The sequence below is a fragment of the Dreissena polymorpha genome, chromosome 7 (genome assembly GCF_020536995.1).
Source record: "Dreissena polymorpha isolate Duluth1 chromosome 7, UMN_Dpol_1.0, whole genome shotgun sequence".
NCBI classification, from domain to species: domain Eukaryota; kingdom Metazoa; phylum Mollusca; class Bivalvia; order Myida; family Dreissenidae; genus Dreissena; species Dreissena polymorpha.
Genome location: NC_068361.1, coordinates 73,283,156 through 73,302,992, shown reverse-complemented (window position 1 = coordinate 73,302,992; position 19,837 = coordinate 73,283,156). Strand labels below are relative to the sequence as shown.

At 37.7% G+C, this 19,837-nt stretch overlaps 2 protein-coding genes across 22 annotated transcripts in view; one reads left to right on the top strand and one right to left on the bottom strand.

Moving 5' to 3' along the window:
• Positions 1-19,837, top strand: part of LOC127837303 (SCO-spondin-like) — a 192,545-nt gene that overhangs the window by 89,078 nt on the left and 83,630 nt on the right. For 6 of the 21 annotated variants that reach the window (XM_052364239.1, XM_052364229.1, XM_052364227.1 and 3 more), the window contains 3 exons: positions 10,387-10,497; positions 11,046-11,216; positions 11,771-11,941. In XM_052364239.1, the coding sequence (XP_052220199.1) occupies positions 10,387-10,497; positions 11,046-11,216; positions 11,771-11,941 (453 nt within the window). Of the gene's footprint in view, positions 1-2,790; positions 2,935-6,080; positions 6,252-10,326; positions 10,498-11,045; positions 11,217-11,770; positions 11,942-19,837 lie in introns of all 21 variants that reach the window. The other 15 variants (XM_052364240.1, XM_052364231.1, XM_052364223.1 and 12 more) reach the window with 10 other exon arrangements.
• LOC127837305 (uncharacterized) lies at positions 15,684-19,653 on the bottom strand. Its single transcript, XM_052364244.1, has 3 exons — positions 18,961-19,653; positions 17,518-18,389; positions 15,684-17,316 (listed from the first exon to the last, which is right to left on the bottom strand). The coding sequence occupies exons 1-3, from the start codon at positions 19,222-19,224 to the stop codon at positions 16,086-16,088; spliced, it is 2,367 nt and encodes a 788-aa protein (XP_052220204.1). The 5' UTR covers positions 19,225-19,653; the 3' UTR covers positions 15,684-16,085.

Sequence of the window (19,837 nt, the reverse complement as noted above, 5' to 3'; positions counted from 1 at the left end):
TAAAATAAAATAACGACATGCTTAGAATTAAAAAAAATAACGACGGGGATTGTTTGTATTCTACGCGTCAACTGCTTTATATCACAACAATATGGCTTGCCTCGCCGTTCTTTTATTCTACGTCTGTTCTTCCTGATCCAGGCCCGTAGCCAGGGTTTTGAAAAGGGGGGGGGGGGGTGCGAATTTTTGCCTTCGACGATTGTTATTGAGCGACGAAGTGGAAAAGGTGGTATGTGCGGGAGGGGATGTTTCTCCTGCAATCGGGGGCTTTGGAGGTCCTCCACCTAGACAATTTTGAAAATGAAACGTAAATTCTGCATTTTGGTCACATTTTAGCTGTATTTAGAGACTGAAGTTGTAGTGCATTTTTATATCAAATTCCACTTTCATTGACCATACTCAGTGACTTATGGACATGAATATGATATAACATACATCTTTTCCCCACCACGTTTTTCAATAACCACCTTTTTCGATCAGTCACGGAAATACATATTTTTTTTTCAGAATTTCAGAAACATATAACGCTTTAGGCTTCATTAAGACCCTATAACCACAAACTACTGGCCCTATGGTCTCAAAGTCCTTAACAATGTATACCTGGACGTTGAAGAAAAAAGATGTACTTATTTGCCCATTATATGCTCAAGATCCGTCACAGTTGATGGAAATTAAACGTTAACGTCCATCGGATCATATGTTATAACGTTTTAAATTCATTATAACAACTGTTAAAGAATAGGACATTCTTAGTGTCAAGTTTGGCATAATGAAAACAGTGTGGAAAGTTATGTATGTGGAGCAGAACAGATGCCATTAAGTGTTGGTAAACTACATAAGAAAGCTTCATTTCTTTGTAACAATGATTTGTTGTATTGTCATTCAACAACAAAAATATCATGACTTGAGCATAGCTGATATTTTTTGCTGGAATACCCTTGAGAATATCCGAAAATGGTTGTACGGGGATATAACAAAAAGACAACTCAGTCTGTCGAAAATGCTGTGCACAATGTGTTCTTGTTAAAAACCGTGGTATAATGGAAAGTAATTAACCAGTGACTCATTAGTCTTCGGCAATAGTCGAAGGGTGTCCTTTGATTTCAGTCATTTTCGGACTGCACAGACTTATCTGGGACGACACTTTACGCACATACATTAAGCCCAGTTTTCTCAGAACAAGGCTCAAATAGTAAACGTTGTTGAGAATAAATTTTGTTATAATTACCGTTATTTCGTCTGATATTTTACTTCGTGAACGAAAGTGAAGTAATAATTTGCCTACATTCACGAGATATAACCATGATTTATTTTTGTATCGTTGTAAGCAGAATCCGTAGTCGCAATTATAATAACAACAACGTTATCCAGAGTTATCGTGAGGTCTAGGTTAAGTGGTGCATATGTAAAGAAATGTTGACAAAACATAGATTATTGTACCGATTTTCACCGTTTCATAAGTAATAGGCAAATTAGTGACGTGCACAAACTATATATTTTTTGTTATTCGTGTCCTGCTTATGCCAAAATAATATAAACAAACCTTTGTTTGGAGTCCGTGTTTAAACATCCATTTCATCCAACAGTGAACGGGGCCTGGACGATCTGGTCATCATGGTCGTCATGTGACGTCCCATGCGGAAATGGACAGTCAACAAGAACGCGCACCTGCTCGCATCCCGCGCCTGCGCAAGGTGGTCATAACTGCACCGGGGATGACAAACAGACGACATCATGCACAATGAATCCTTGTTTAGGTTTTTGTACAAAAAATAACATGCACTTGTGAATATGATTCATAAAATAACTTACGATATGCCAATTTCCCGTATTATAATGGGAGAATAAGAATACTTGTACATTTTAAGAAATAAACGTTTTGATCAACATTTAAATAGTCAGTTTGTTGACTAGGAGTTTTTTTTAATGTAGTGAGTTTTATATATTTTCTGTAATGTGTTCTTGAATGAACGCCTTAGAATTCCAAAACTTAAACACACGTTTTACTATACACATTTTCCCGTTTTTGTGTATACATTTACTTATTGGATATTGCAGTCGATGGCAGTTGGTCAGATTGGACGTCATGGTCTAATTGTGACGTCACATGCGGTGATGGTCACGCACAGAGAAGGCGCACCTGCTCAAACCCAGCGCCAGCTTCAGGGGGACGCCCGTGTTTAGGACTTGCCTTAGAAAGCACCAGGTGCTATACCGGGAAAACATGCCCAGGTTCGAATACATTTGTTGTTGTAGGATAGTTCGAATTGCCATATCTTATTTTTTTAAACATTTCATTTACAAATAAATGCAATTAAACCTACATACGAGTAAAAATATGTACAAGGTGTGCTCCGAAACAACGTGTACTTGCGGTTGCCGGTCTATTAAAGTATACCATATAAGTAGACATGAAACAGAGGAAACAGGGGAATCAGATGAAATAAGATAAACAGAGGAAGATGGAAAACGGCCGCATAATTTTATATTTATGTTATATAATGCTCTGTTGTTATTTGTAGTCAGGTGACAGAAAATAATGTATATATTTTAGTATTGTTCGATGTTCATTGGTACAAGTTTGAAAAAAAAGTTCTTTTGTAACTTTAGTTTGTTGTAAAAACATTAATTCATTAATTGACTCAAAATTATATATAGGATATTATTGCTCTGATATTCATTGGCATATATCAAACTACGCGCACATAATGTTTCGTTTGCAGTATAGTGGTTTGTATCTTATAAAAAGCGTGACAGCGAATAAACGTAAGATTACATTCCACGTTGTAGCCTGGTCCGCATGGTTTGAGACGCCGTGCTCGGTCACGTGTGGGACCGGAAGTAAGAATCGACTGCGACACTGCAGCACCGGACATGCCGACTGCACCGGAAGTCACCAAGAGACTGTACCATGCACGCAGAACCCGTGTTCAGGTCGAAAGCCACGAGTCAGATTGTGTCTACCAACGCTGAGGGTTTAATAACCAAATCCGCTTCTATAGATCTGTTACCCTTGTACCCCATGTTTCATTCATCTGTTGGAATGTTCTCACCAGTACCAAGACTACAACGCTTGTCCCCTCATTTTATGTAACGGATTTTAGCGGACGGTTTTATCACCAAATGGTGTTTCTACCACTCTATTCCTTTTGTTGTGTTGACCAGTATCGACGCTAATGGTTTTAGATAACTTGCCGCTTCTACTACGCTGTCACCCTTGCTTTGTTTGACTTTGCTGAGATTTTTCTATCACAGTGTCGCTTTCACTGCGCAGTTAAAAAAGCTTCATTTATCTTCGCTAATAATAAATAATAAGTTTCGCTCTTAGTGTGCTGTTCCCCATGTTTCATTTTTCTTCGAAGAAGAGGGGGTATATTGTTTTGCACATGTCGGTCCGTCCGTCCGTATGTCCGTCCGTCCGTATGTCAGTATGTCCGTCCGTCCACCAGATGGTTTCCGGATAGAGAACTCAAGAACGCTTCGGCCTAGGATCATGAAACTTCATAGGTACATTGATCATGACTCGCAGATGAACCCTATTGATTTTGAGGTCACTAGGTCAAAGGTCAATGTCACGGTGACCCGAAATAGTAAAATAATTTCTGGATGATAACTCAAGAACACTTATGCCTAGGATCATGAAACTTCATAGGTACATTGATCATGACTCGCAGATGACCCCTATTGAATTTCAGGTCACTAGGTCAAAGGTCATGGTGACTCAACTTAGAAACATGATTTCCGGATGGTAACTTAAGAACGCTTACGCCTAGGATCATGAAACTTCATAGGTACCTTGCTCATGACTCGCAGATGACCCCTATTGACTTTCAGGTCACTAGGTCAAAGGTTAAGGTGACAGTGACTTGACACAGTAAAATGGTTTCCGGATGATAAATCAAGAAAGCTTACGCCTAGGATCATGAAACTTCATAAGTACATTGATCATGACTCGCAGATGACCCCTATTGATTTTCGGGTCACTAGTTTTTAATTTTTTGTTTGAAAGATCATCTTATAAATGACCACACCCTCACACAATACCATCCCCCCCGACCCCACCCTACCCCCCCCCCCCATTATATTTTTTTTTGGAAACATGGTTAAAAAACAAAAATATTTATTTTTATTATTTTATTTTTGAAAGACCATCCAACTATCCCACCCAAGAATCCCCCCCCTAAAAAAAAATATTTTTATTTTGTTTTTGCATTCTTATTTCTTATTTTTGGAAGGTAATGTAATAAATGACCACACCCCCACACTATACCACCCTCTGCACCCCACCCATCCATCTTTTTATTGAAGTATTGAGATAGTTCCCTTCACCTTTAAAAAGTAAAATAGATGAGCGGTCTGCACCCGCAAGGCGGTGCTCTTGTTTAACATAATCACGCGTGATAAACTATCTTTGGAACACCATGAATCTGGAAAGATTGACAGCATTGGGCAACGTAACACAGCTGATCGGTGATATTGGGCCAGCTGAAGTGTCGTAAAAGAAACTTATAGGCTGGAATCTGTTACATGTAACATTATTTTAAGTTCAGTTAATACAATAGTTATACATTCTTTAACTTGTTTTGATATATATACACTTGGAGACTTTTCTTACGCAACACGTAATCACATCAATAAAGCTCCTATATTTTATAATGAATTTTGTTGAAATTTCGACTCAGACTAATTCAACACATATCTAATACTTCATGTAAATTTAGTTGAAATTGATCAAAATTAAAATGTCAATCAAAACAAATTAAAAAGATCACTGAAAAAGTAAATTTCACAAAATCTTACAGCGTAAAAAAATAATGTGAAAAGTAAAACGCATTTTCTTACACGTCTCAATGACCGACCGGATTGCAACATTGCGCTCTTGAGCAATTCATACGAGCCATATTTTTTAAATTAATATTATGTTTTCCTGGAGTAAAAACTCACGTAGAATGATGAAATAGAAATTAAATTGTAATGTCATAGCGTTGTACTACACTTGATGACTTTTCTAACGCAACATTTTTCAAACTGAAATAACGCAGTTATTATTAACTATTTTGATTTAAAAGTGTACAGGTGATCATTTGACCACAGCATGTGAAAGCAAACGATGACATCATTCATCCGTGACGATCTGATGCTTAAGCAAGTGGGAAAGGTTGTCTGCAACATGACGAATGCGCGGTTGCGCTCTTAAATGTTTACACGAGACATTTTGATTTTTAAATCAATTTTATGTCTTCCTAGTGTATCAACCCAACTTAAATGAAAAAATGAAATACAATTATACTTATATCGCGTTTCACCATTTCCATGTGCAAAGAGATAAAAACACACCTAACAACGTGCAAAAGCGCCCGATTGTCTTTGATGAATGATTTTATCGTAATTTTGCTTATAATATAATCAAATGATTATATGTACAATTTTGAATTAAAATCTTAACTCAGTAGTGAGATATTCAAGTTTGAAAAGTGTAGCGTTAGAAAAGCTCCCAAGTGTATAATTAACTGTCAATGGTGTACAAATGCACGCTTTCTGATCTTTGTCGTTGTATCAAGTATGATTTTCAATATACAGAAGACGGCCATAGGAAAGGGTGCCCCTGTAACATATGCAGCCTTGGGCCCCTAAACAGCTTAATCCGGCCCTGTTTCTCATCTCGAAAATGTCTTCTTTTTCGGCTTATATCAAGCTTTGCAATATCGTTGAAATAATGCTAAATCTCCACGGAGAGCGTTTGTTTAGATTTGCGCATATATAAAAACGCTCTGCGCAGCAATTAGACCGGTTCACAGCATATCTTATTTTATTCCATCCTCACATATGGTATGATTTGGATTAATTACTATTTTTCCTGTACAGGTTTGACTACAAACGGGAAATTACAAAACAATGTATGAAGAAAATGACACTTATGATTAGTAAGAAGTTAAAACTCGTCATTGTCCCAAATCTGTAAGAATTTCTTATGCCAGTTTAGTTATTATTTATAGGGAAGTCAGTACATAGTTATATAAAAATAACACATAATTAACATGTCGTTATATGAAGGAAAAACATACGCTTCACTTTTTTAGTTGACGGAGGCTGGACATCTTGGACCTCGTGGACCGGATGTGACGTCACGTGTGGTGCAGGTTACATGTCCCGCGACAGGAACTGTAGCAACCCGGTCCCGAAATATGGCGGCAGCGACTGCAGTGGATCACACCATGAAACAAAATCGTGCCCACTAAACCCTTGTCCAGGTATAATAATGCGGTACCCTCAACAAAATAAAACAACAAAAAACAAACAACAACAACATTGTAACATAGTTTCAAATAGAAAAATATTTCAATGTTACAAAAGTTTTTACTGATATCTGTTGTTTGTTATAAATATTTTTTATAACGCGCATGATCCATAACACAAAGTAGATTAATGTTATTTGGATGACATCCATCGCTATATATGATATATGCATGTCTATTGTAACGGTCACAGTTTGGCAAGTGATCAACAAAAGTATTTTTGTTTTGACTATGTATAGAATGTTATGGAAGATTAGTCGGATCATTAAATGAAGAAATACCACCCTACCCCAAATAATTGCTAAAAAAGGTATTTTAACTGATCCTGGTATGATATAATGTCCTTTGTAACATATCGAAAGCTTACCAAAATTGGACCACCGGAAAGTTTTTTAAAGATAGCGTCCAAGATGGCAACCCAAACCATTTAATGATGATAACTATGTGACTATCCACACAAATTTAAATATTTTGGTGTCTTTATTAAGGTTTCGGTAAGGGGGGGGGGGGGGGGCAACACATTAGGATAATAACAAATTATGAAAGTCTATTTCGTAAAAGAGAAATTCAACATGGCGTCCAAATGATTGCTAACAATGCCCAAAGTGCAAACTTAAACGCAAACGGCTATTCATGAGATGGTGTCATTTCATCGATCACTCTCGGTACACGGGCGAACTTTCTAATTCCACGTAGAACAGGCCTCAGAACTGAACACTAGAAAAAAGAAAAAAAATCCTATCTTTGAGTACTGGTTGGCAAGGTATGTTTGTCATGAGGTAGTATTCGAGGACCTGCCGATATTCTAGATTATGACAAAAGGGTCGCTATTTTGTTGGAAGTCTCCTTCAGCTCCAGGCAGGCAACGCCGAATTGGCAGAGAACGCGCATATTTTGCATCAGGGAAGCCAGCACCCTGGTCAGTCGTCAGTCAAAGTCGTGCTTATGATCAATATGTACTCTTGGGACAAATCGTGCATCCTTTCAACATTTGACATTGTTTGTAACCTTGCAACGAAGCACAACCTTCCCACCATTGTAACGTTTGACCAATCATTGTATTTGAAGGCTGCCGAAATCATCATTAATGAGCCACAAAGTTATTGTCTGAAAAACATTGTTCTGCTCATAAACTTGCTGGGGTCCATAGGATCCCGCATGGAAGGAGTCGGTCTAAAAAACATACTGAATACTGTCTATGGGAAAAATACAATTGTGCACATTATGAAAGAGAAGGTGGTCTAACACATTGCAGTGGGAAGACCGAGGAAATGCAAAACCTTTGTACCCTATCTGCACCTGTAACATCCAAGTACAATAGTGCAGTGCCGGATTACACTCACCTAGTCTATATTACAAGTCCACAACGCAAAAACCAATCTGAGACGCAAAATAGATGCTTCTGATCTCGAGAAAATGCAGAAAAAGATTACAACCTGCTGGCCCTATACAGCTGATCTTACTCGGTGAATGGGATTATGGCTGGGTCAGATGTGAACCTGTATGCATTTCAGGAGGTTGGGAACAAGATCATTAGCGGTATCATAGGAAAGTCGGCAGTTGGTTATAAATTTAAGAGAAAAGACAGAGCAGCCAAAACTCTTGGGAATAGCTCCGCTGTTTAGTTTTCTTAAGACCGTGCTATTGATTCTTCCCTTAGTTACGACGTTTAATGCTAGTGTCAAAATCTGGAGATCTTTCCCTTGAAGTCATTTTGTCGTATAAACTGAGCCCCCAATCTCTTGCCCTCTTTGAAGCCAATAACACACCTCGTAAAGTAGATAAGCCTCATATCATTTAGGCGATTCGAGATCATGCTGATCAAGTGAGGCTGGAATGAACTGTATTCCTTAAACAGATTGTTACGTGCTTGATGGTGGCTCTTTGCTTCATCGTTTACTACGGACAAATGGCGGCACATACATATAGAACGCAATAGCCGAGTCTTATGCAGGTTTAAATGTAAGGCATTATTTACAAGCAAATTTGGTGTTCGATCGTTACGAAGACGGTCCTTCTGTCAAAGACAACACACACCAGAGACTATGAAAAAAACGTGAACACTATTGTGAATTTCACCAAAGGAGCAGAATGCTAACGTAAAAGTGAGGACTTTTTGTCTCGTAACAAAAAGAACGCAGGCATGATTGCTCAGATCAGCACAGCTTTGACTAAAAGGGGATGTAATGTCGTTGTGTCACCAGCGGATGCAGAAGTTGATATTGTAAAAGCAACAGTGGAATGATCCCGTCGTAGCACCACAACTTCAATCGGCGAGGATACAGAGGATACAGATTTGCTGATCTTGCTCCTGCAATTTTCCGAAAGAGACAATAAGACCATCTTCTTCCGCTCAGATTTAAACAAACAGTCAAAGGAACACACAGTGTATACTATTAATCAGTTTTAAAAACTTTTAGGAGACGTTATGTGCAATGAGCTGCTCTTTGTTCATGCTTATACAGGTTGAAATTCAACTTAAAGGATTTTCGGCGTCGGTAAAAAGACAGTCTTGCGGAAATAAATACAACCTTGTTCTATCATTAAGCAATGTGCCAGTTCATTTCTCCTTCAAAACAAGTCTCCATAGAAAATATCGAATCTTGACAAATGCTTGATGATAGATCTGTTGAATGGCAAGTCCAATGATTCCTAAGAATCACGGCGCCGTTATTTTTTCACAAAGAAAGTGGTAACTGCCGAAAAGTGTGTCACTCCTGAGCGACTACCCCCAATATCACTTGCAACAGTATGTCATAGCAAACGCGTATACTATCAAATCATGGTATGGATGGATAGGGCAAATACTCTGAAACCCACCGAATAGGGATGGAAACAGGAAAACGACCAATTTATTCCAATTATGACCCAAAGCAATGCTGCACTTGAAGAACTATTGAAAATCATCCATTGTAACTGATCTGCTTGATGAAAATTCTCTTTATGCAACTTACGACGCTATTGACTCCACTGCACTGGAGTTTGTGGCCCTCGTCAAACTGTGACAATCCCAACAATTCACAAAAGGTCTGAACTGAAGACGAGAAGGACGACACCGACAGCGTTTTGAGACAAATGTTATTGACAAAGGTGATTGTGTATCAGGTGATAGTTGAAAACTGAATTTCATCAATTGGAATTTGATGATTATTCAACTGCTTAGTGATTTCAACAATTCTTTGTCTACAAAACTATGGCGTTTGACATAAACAAAATCATCACTTTTGAGTTAAACGTTATTGAATTGTGGTAATTCTTATTGTGGCTGTGGTTATTTTTGGACGCCATGTATGATTTCTGTGTAAAATAATAAACTAACACTATGTCTGCTGAAGATCTTTAAGTGTTCTTTGACCCCCAAAACTTGGGAATAGACACACACATCATCCAATTTGAGTGTATAGTTACATAGTTATGATCATAAAAAGGTTTTGGCGGCCATCTTGGAGGCCATCTTGAAAAACTTTCCGGAGGTCCTTTTTCGGTAAACGTTTGATATGTTATATTATTTCCTACCAGGATCATTTAATCTGGACAGTGACTGTAGTGAAACACACAATGAAACAAAATTGTGCACACTAAGCCCCTGTCCAGGTATAGCGATATTGCAATCTTTACTGAACAAAACGCATTTCTACAAAGCTTAAATTAAGAAAACATCACAACGTTGCCATATATTTTATTTCATACCTTTTGTGTGTTATAAATGTTTTTGTGACTCGCCTGGTCTATTAAGCAAAAAAGATATTTTTTTATTTAGATGACATTCATTTTCGGGTTTGTATGTCTACCGTTACGGTGACAGATATAATTGACTATATATTGAATATGATAGAGAATAGGAAATACACCTCAATCAAAAAAGGCGACCAAGATTGAAGAAAACGTAATTGTAAGGCTTCCGTTGAATAAGTAGTGAAAGTAGTTTTGTTATTGATGATGTTGATGAAGATGTTGATGACGATGATGATGATGATGACATATTTTCATGTATGTACCATCATAGTGTTTATTATGATACTTTTGACAGTTGACGGAGGCTGGACATCGTGGACCACGTGGAGCGGATGTGACGTCACGTGTGGGACAGGTCACGTGACCCGAGGCAGAAACTGCAGCAACCCTGTCCCGAAATATGGCGGCGGCGACTGTAGTGGAACACACAATGAAACAAAAGCGTGCACACTAAACCCATGTCCAGGTAAAGTGATGTTGTCATATATACTGAACAAACAGTTTGTTGCTAAGTTAAATTTACGAAAAGATTTGCGATAGATTTAACTGATACCTACGATTTGTTATAGATGTTGTCCCAGGTCAGGTCTATGAAACAAAGTAGATCAATTTAACTTGGATGACATTCGCTTCAAGTGTGAATCTATATCGTTAAGTTGACAGTTTTACATGGATTCTGCAGAAATATTTTTGTTTTTGACTATTTATTGAATGTGATGTAACATGGACCGCAAACAAAAAGGCGACCTAGTTTGTGATGAACATGTCGGTATGTGTAATTTTTTTGTTGCAGCTGTACATGATGTTGATCATAATAAAAAAGAAGAAGAAGAAGAAGATTATGACTACAACTACGACGACGATGACGCCGACGACGACGATGATGATTATGATGATGATGGTGATGGTGATAATTAGGATTAGGATGATAAGGATAAGGATGTTGAGGATGAGGGGGATTGGGGATGATGATGAAGACACTTAACATAATGTTTAATATAATACTATTGACAGTTGACGGAGGCTGGACATTGTGGACCACGTGGAGCGGATGTGACGTCACGTGTGGAACAGGTCACGTGACCCGAGGCAGAAACTGCAGCAACCCTGTCCCGAAATATGGCGGCAGCGACTGTAGTGGAACACACAATGAAACAAAAGCGTGCACATTAAACCCATGTCCAGGTAAAGTGATGTTGTCATATATACTTAACAAACAGATTGTTGCTTAGTTTTATTTACGATAAGAATTGCGATAGATTTTACTGATACCTACTATTTGTTATAGATGTTGTCCCAGGTCAGGTCTATGAAACAAAGTAGATCAATTTAACTTGGATGACATTCGGTTCATGTTTGAATCTATATCGTTAAGCTGACAGTTTTACATGGATTCTGCAGAAATATTTTTGTTTTTGACTATTTATTGAATGTGATGTAACATGGACCGCAAACAAAAAGGCGACCTAGTTTGTGATGAACATGTCGGTATGTGTAATTTTTTTGTTGCAGCTGTACATGATGTTGATCATAATGAAAAAGAAGAAGAAGAAGAAGATTATGACTACAACTACGACGACGATGACGACGACGACGATGATGATTATGATGATGATGATGATGGTGATGATGGTGATAATTAGGATTAGGATGATGAGGATAAGGATGTTGAGGATGAGGGGGATTGGGGATGATGATGAAGACACTTAACATAATGTTTAATATAATACTATTGACAGTTGACGGAGGTTGGACATTGTGGACCACGTGGAGCGGATGTGACGTCACGTGTGGAACAGGCCACTTGACCCGAGGCAGAAACTGCAGCAACCCTGTCCCGAAATATGGCGGCAGCGACTGTAGTGGAACACACAATGAAACAAAAGCGTGCACACTAAACCCATGTCCAGGTAAAGTGATGTTGTCATATATACTGGACAAACAGATTGTTGCTTAGTTATATTTACGATAAGAATTGCGATAGATTTAACTGATACCTACTATTTGTTATAGATGTTGTCCCAGGTCAGGTCTATGAAACAAAGTAGATCAATTTAACTTGGATGACATTCGCTTCATGTGTGAATCTCTATAGTTAAGCTGACAGTTTAACATGGATTCTGCAGAAATATTTTTTGTTTTTGACTATTTATTGAATGTGCGGTAACATGGACCGCAAACAAAAAGGCGACCGAGTTTGTGATGAACATGTCGGTATTTGTAATGTTTATGTTGCAGCTGTACATGATGTTGATCATAATGAAAAAGAAGAAGAAGAAGATGATGATGACTACAACTACGACGACGATGACGACGACGAGTACGACGATGATGATTATGATGATGATGATGGTGATAATGGTGATAATTAGGATTAGGATGATAAGGATAAGGATGTTGAGGATGAGGGGGATTGGGGATGATGATGAAGACACTTAACATAATGTTTAATATAATACTATTGACAGTTGACGGAGGCTGGACATTGTGGACCACGTGGAGCGGATGTGACGTCACGTGTGGAACAGGACACGTGACACGAGGCAGAAGCTGCAGCAACCCTGTCCCGAAAGATGGCGGCGGCGACTGCACTGGGTCACACAATGAAACAAAATCGTGCGCACTAAACAAGTGCCCAGGTATAGGAATGTGATAATCTGTTTATTTATATGATTAAACTGGTAACGACGACGACAAACACAAACGGCTTTGAAGATGAAGAAGGAGAAGATGATTATGAGCATTTTATTCCCTCAAGGAAGTCATATATATTTACGCATCGTCCGTTCATTCGTCCTTCCGTCTGTCTTTTTATCCGTCAGTATTTCCCGCTTTTGTGCAGATTCAAACTCAGGAGGTATTTAAGCTATCTAACTGAGACTTCATGTAAGGATAGAGTGCATTAAGAGGAAGCATAGAGAACAAGGACCGTAACTCACACATCAGGATTTACAGAGTTATTGCCTTTTATCATTTTTTGCGGTGAAAAACATTCTGAGACTTGAAGGTTTTTAAACAAAATTTTGATAAAGGAAATTTAGAGCACATTTAGAAATGTGCAAAATAAAAGACCTAAGTCTTTCATGTTATTATTTTCGAGTTATTTCCCTTTTCTTCTTTTTTACATTCCCCTTCTTTTGGTGCTGAACATAACTATGGACGTATTTAAGGGATTCAAATGCATTTTCATATAATGTAAAAAGGGGAATTGGAGAGTACAAGGGCCATACCATTTTATTTAAGATATTCACAGTTAACAGTATCCAGATTAAGTTTGCAAATCCAGATTATTTGCAAACTTATTTTTTTTATTTATTGAACAATTGTTATGAAATTTTGCATATTTGTAGGGGGCATTGAGTACATACATATAATTGAAAAAAAAGAGTTAAAATGTTTTTGGAAAGTAGAGTTATTTGATGATAAAGTTGCCATCCCCCGTTGGATCCCAACGGGGTTTTGGCTCCCCCGTTAAGAATTGCAATTCTCCAACGGATGTTTTTTCCAGACGGGAGAATTTTACCTATATTTTACAAAAAATGTAATTTAAATATTATGCTTTGTTTTCTGTTTCAATGTTTACAAATACACATGTTTAAGTTATAATTGTAAGAAATATGTACTTTAATAAGAAAATAAAGTGTTTGTAGATTTTCTTCCCCCGTGGGGTTTTGACGGGGGATCCCGTCCATCTCCCATATCCATTAAACTCCAACGGGGTTTTCACGGGGGACCCCGTCAATCCCCCATTTAAATTAAACTCCAATGGGTGTTTGACGGGGGATCCCCGTTTAACTCCAATTTATAAAGAACTCCAATGGGAGTTTGACCAGAGAAGAGAGGGGGGGATCAGACTTCAATAAACAGTTTATACCCATTGCAATATATTCCATTGTATAAAGAGTAAAAGACACCAAACTTTATTAAATAATTAATGTTTTCTTTTTAAGGTTTCAAAATCAATTTATAATTTTTATATTTTCATAACTCGGTACGTTACGTTGAATAAAATGTCTTTTTGAAAGAGATTAACCCCACATATTGCTATTTCTGGAAAGATGAATTTAAAACGTTCCATAATTTTGAAAGACTGTATAAATAATATAGTGACTTATCTCGAAAATATATTACATTTACCTTTTGATAATCCAAACGTTGCTTTTATCCATTTCTGTGATGATAAATACAATCCAGAAAGACAATAACATTGGAAGCATAATTATTGTCATTCGGAATTGTATTTCTTTTGCTGTTTATTCCCGTGTAACAGTTTTGGAGGTTTTTTTCCTAGAAATTTACCTTGCAAACATTTTCGGTGCAATGTCGTACCTTAGTGTACCGGTTACATTCCACAAGTTGTGTTTTTTTTACACAAAATGCCTGATTAGGGCAGTGTGTTAGGTTCATTGTTTTGTTATTGCAGTTGTTTGTTTTTTATCTTTAACAACACCGTGCACTGGTAGCGTTATTAGCAGAGACATGCGGGAGTATTCTTGAAACATACTGTACTGGCTAGTTTCAATTATGGGACACACCACTTCTCCAATAGAATCGATGATGTTTAAATACATTTTAGTTATATTTGCAGTTTCAGTTATTAACTGTTTTGTTTTCTGATAAGGATATGATATCCCAGACGTTAGTTCCTGTGCTGTCTTTTTCCCTCTAAACAAACAGACATATAACACCAAGGACTTATATCACGTTTCATTATTGTGTATAAAATACAATATACCACACACAACTGAAATATTTGATATAACCCATATAAGCAGTATGATTTCCTTTCTAAATGTAATAAAAACTTAATTTTCAATCATGAACTAGTAGTTTCAGGAAAACAGGAAACCAAGAAAAAATGTGAAACCAACAAAGGCATAGAATTGTGAAATATGCAAGCCAGAGTTCTCGACTTATGATTGTTGAACGCTGCACTTCTATACACCACAACCTACCTTTGTTCGAAGTTTGATGTAAATGGGTCTTATTGTAATTACGTTATGACCCGGACACTAAAAAAGTGAGATAAATAAAGTAATGAAGGGGCTATAGCTATAGTTCTTGTGCACTGAACTTCTAATCAGTGAGATCTATCCATATATGCATATATGAAGTTTCATGTGAATAGGTGATATAGTTAAAGACTAATACTCTGGACAAAGTACTGGAAGCTGCCCGACCCCAGGCACATGGGTGAAAGTTGAAAATTCCCAAAATACTGAAACTAAAATCTGGGGGCCTGGGGGCCGATAGGGCCCCCGGTGGGTCCAGGGCAAGTGCCCTGGCCCGGGGTCCAGGGGGCCGGAGGCCCCCGGAAGCTCCTGCATTTTATCTTATTTGAAACAAAGAAATCAATTCTCCTGAGCTTAAAGACACCTGTATTTTTTAGTGATTCAAAACAGAATAACAGTTAGTTTGGCTAGAAAATATCACTATCTATTTCTTTAAAATTTCATGTAGATAAAATGTTATAGGCAGGGCCCCAAGTTGGTCCAAGGCCTGGTCAGGGGTCCAAAGGCCCCCGGAAACTCCTGAAGGATGGCAAATTGATTTGCAAATAGGAAGCTATCCTCAACAAGTATAAGACCAACATATGTTGACAGTAATTCTTGCAGCTTACTTAACATGCATACAATGGAAAACAAACAATGATTATGTTTGTACATGTACAATAACTTTATTCAGTCATTTAATCTATTAATTTTGTTTACTAAGCATACACTCCTTACTTAAAGAATTACTATAAATGTTTAATTATGAACAATAAAAATTGAAAATCTGTCCATAACAGACAGAGTATCACTATTTAATAACAGTTAGTTCAAAGGCATCAATAGTTGTAAATTTCTGCAAGTTAAATGTACTTTATAGACATTTTTCATGAAAACTATAGATTCATCAGGGATCATAAGCATTTAGGATTAAGATACAAAAGAAAAACAATCATTTTATTTACAAACAATTCTGCATTTAGGATTCATCAAAATTAAATTTCAAGTCCTAAAAACCAAATGCCATTCTTTTAAAAATCAAACATCTTTTTGCATCACATGTTTACAACATTTTTATGCGTTTGAACCTTTGTCCCTGTCCAGAGTCATTCTGTTTTCTTTTTCTGTTGACAATCTTATTTTTCAATCTAACAAGTTTGGAAATTCGTTTGGTTTTTTCAATTTTTAGCAAGTGGATGGAAGTATTTAGCTTCTGAGCACGTTTCTCCTCTTCCAACTCTTTCTTTTGTTTCAAATAATGTTGATAGTTAGCATAAGCATTAATGCAGCTTTTGATTAGATTTCTGCTCACTGTCATTTTTGTGCTGGTTGTTTTTTTCATCCTCAGTGCTGTCTTGATGATTGCCACCGCTTCATAGTTGGCCACAGTCAATGCAGTTCTGTCTTTCTCAACAATGTCATCCATTATATTGAATGTGGATTCAATTAAAGGTCCACTGAACACTGTTAGCAAGGCTGAAATCAACTTCTTCAGAGTGGGGAAACACACTTCTGAACTTATTTTCAGACCAAAAACTTTGCCCCAATAGCCAGTGTCAATTCTGTCATCATTGTATTCACTGGCTAATTCTTTCACTTGCTGGCTAACACAGTATCTGTCAACTTCCACTGCAAGTTTACCAGCTTCCATGTCATTAAACATGTTGGGCAAGCTTTGGCACAGCCACTTCAAAGATGCTGAGGTCTGACTGTGATTGGCCAATTTTGGATCAAGAGCAGCAAGTCTCCGCAAAGTTTTGTTGCCTAATGGAAGACTCAGCATCTTCTTAGCAGCCATGATGTAGCCAGTGCGCAAGTCAGTGTACAGCTGTGCAGTCCAGTACTTGCACCGTTTGTCTAGACGTGCCTTGTTCAAGTCTGTAAAGGCATACTTCCCAACTCCAAGGTCCCTGTCCGGCTTTTGTATATTTCTGTCCGTCACATCAAGTTTTAGGAGGTCGGTAATGCTGTTCGGAATGTGCTCAGGTTTGATAAACATTCCCAACAGCTCTCTTGTAATGACAACCATTTGCTCGTGCAGGGTGTGAATGAGAGGTTTTTCAGTTTGAAATGTTTTCACAAACCCTTGGAACGTGTCTAGTAGTCCTCTATACAAATTTAATTTAACAAAAGTTTCCCGCCTATTCTGAAACAGATGATCCACAATGCGGTCCTTTCGTTCAGTACTGGTGGCTGACTTCTGCTGTCTGTCTTGGGACATCTGTAGCAATGTTATAGCTGCCTGGGCCTCCACTGTCACATCATGAGACTCAAAGATGTTGCTTATCAGGTGTCTGAAAAAAGTACATATAAATTTTACGATTATAATGACTAACATTTTAGAGTTCAAAACATAGACATCATGTAATTTTTTTTAGGATGCAGAACTTTGATTTTTTTAATTGATATAAATTATCAAATTTCATTTATACATGTTACATCATGAAGAAACAAACAGACTTATGCATGCTTCTGTGAAAACAGGAAATACAAACCTGTGTTTTGTCTTTTCCTCCTCAGTCAGATATCCATAGTAGTAGACTGTCAGGAAGTCCATACATTCCATCAGTCTGCAAGCTACGACATTCATCTGCAAAAATCTGCTAGATATAGGGCGGATCAAGTGCTTAGATGTTTTTCCATTCATCAGGTTCTGTATTTCACTGAAGATTTCTTTAACTTTTGGTGATTCTTCAATGTCATAGAACATGTCTGAAGCAAACATTGGCATGGTTTTGTCTACACAATTAAGCAAAGTCTTGGCAACATTGTTGATCATGTGCACCGTATCCCCACTTACATCTAGCAGATTTGGGTTTTTCGCTCGTATAAGGGTTTCCACACCCCCTCGGACACCTCTCATTGTTGAACAATTGTCCATCAGGACACTTATCACCTGTGACCACTGAAGACCATACTCTGCCAAAATACTTTCAAGAGATTCTAGGATGTTCGCTGCAGTAGCAAAGTTCTGTTTTCTGGACCCAAGATGGGCTATTTCTATTTTGCCAGTTTCTTCATCATAATATTGAACCAGAGCATTTAATATCTTGTCATTGTTATGGTTGGTAGCTTCGTCAACATTTAATGATATAGCCTGGCCTTTAAGTTTTATAGATAATTCTTCTTTCATGCATCTTGCAACACCATGTGTGTTTATGTAAGTGGCGCTAGATCTAGAAATGGTTGTTCTGTCCAGCGCTTCCTTGTCTTGACACAATCTTTTCGCAAATTCAAGAAGTTCTGGGGCTATCGAGAATGGCAGACAGTGCTCACTTATGAATGCAGCAGTGATCGCACGTTGTCTGGCTACCCTGTCTTGCATCGACTCGGTCTTCGCTGTTGCCTTGGATGACCCTGGAAGAACCTTTAAAGAGAACACATGCACGTTATAATTGTTAGAAGTAATTAATTAAATCTACTTCAACTAACAATACTAGATCTATCCACAGTATGATGAACATTGCTATACAATTCACAGTATTTTGAGTAAATGTATAACTTGTGTACTTATTATTTAATATAATGACAGTTCCCCCAAGCATTCACCAGGGCTCTAAATGTAATGCATGTACATACACCATTATGTGACCATACATGAAGTGTTTGTGCAATGTATAACTACTTACACAGATATTGACAGAAATTAAAATTTTGAAAAATTACCCTATTTTCTGTTATCAAATATAAGTGTATACTGTATATATATTTCACTTGTATAAAGTATACAACAAATAAAACTAAACTTCTATGCTCATCACAAAACTTCGGAGGCACGGACAGACGAACATTCTTTGAATGGCGGGGCATACAATGATGACTACTGTCGCATACTGTACTATGTATATAAAAATGAAAAAGAATTACAGCTTCAATAATTATAAATAATCAAATCATATTAACGGAATACAAAATTATATTGCTAAAATACTGCTTACCGAATTGGTTTTCACTACATTGGCGATTTTTTGATGATTCCCATCTTCACAGTGCAACTTCAGAGCTTTCTTTCCGTTTGACTTGTAATTGATGGTTTTCCCACAAAAAGTACAATAGGCAACGCCACACACATCTATCTTTTTAAGCCAATCTGTCCATTTCATTCCCTTAGAATCACATTCAGACAGCCATTGCCATCTCCATTTGTTTTTCGCTTGCTTTTCAAGATCTTGTGTGTTATATCCTACGGGTAAGAACTTCATTGTAAATTTGAACTTTGAACGCTAGCAGACGACGAGACACTTCAGTGTAAATTTGAACTTTGAACGCAAGCAGACGCCGAGACAAAATGGCTGACGACGACAACCGCTTTTTTTCAATTCGGCAGTTATCGTTAAAGTTCGGTACAAAACACGCCTTCTTGTAGAAATTCGCAGAAGACTTTCGTTCTTGGAACGGACATTTACGAAAGCACTGACCGGGCGAATAATGCCCAGAGGGATAGAACGATTCACGAGATTATGGAAACTGAAAGAGCAATACGCCCAGGGGGATAGACTAATTGAGAAGCAATGACCGCGTCGAATCTATAATTAGATATGAGTTAACAGAACAGTGGGAAACCAATTTAGCACGTCTGGAATCGCATCTGGAATCGATCGTATTTTGTTTATTTTGTCTGTCGGCATGGCTGGACACATGGCCTACCCCCCCCCCCCCCCCCCAACAAAATCTCATCGGATTTACATGATTCACAAAAACGACCTCTGAGAAGCCCAAAAATACGGAATTCCGTAATAATACGGAATACTTTCACCCATGCAGGCATGACATAATTAATCCCTTAATATGGACTCCATTGGTCATTGTCGACTC

What these genes read in the sequence shown, in the direction of transcription:
- LOC127837305 (XM_052364244.1), bottom strand. Translation starts at nt 19,224, where the DNA reads ATGAAGTTCTTACCCGTAGGATATAACACACAAGATCTTGAAAAGCAA. An exon ending in ATGTAGTGAAAACCAATTCG is followed by an intron (nt 18,390 to 18,960) that starts GTAAGCAGTATT and finishes TTCTCTTTAAAG; the next exon opens with GTTCTTCCAGGGTCATCCAA. An exon ending in GAGGAAAAGACAAAACACAG is followed by an intron (nt 17,317 to 17,517) that starts GTTTGTATTTCC and finishes TACTTTTTTCAG; the next exon opens with ACACCTGATAAGCAACATCT.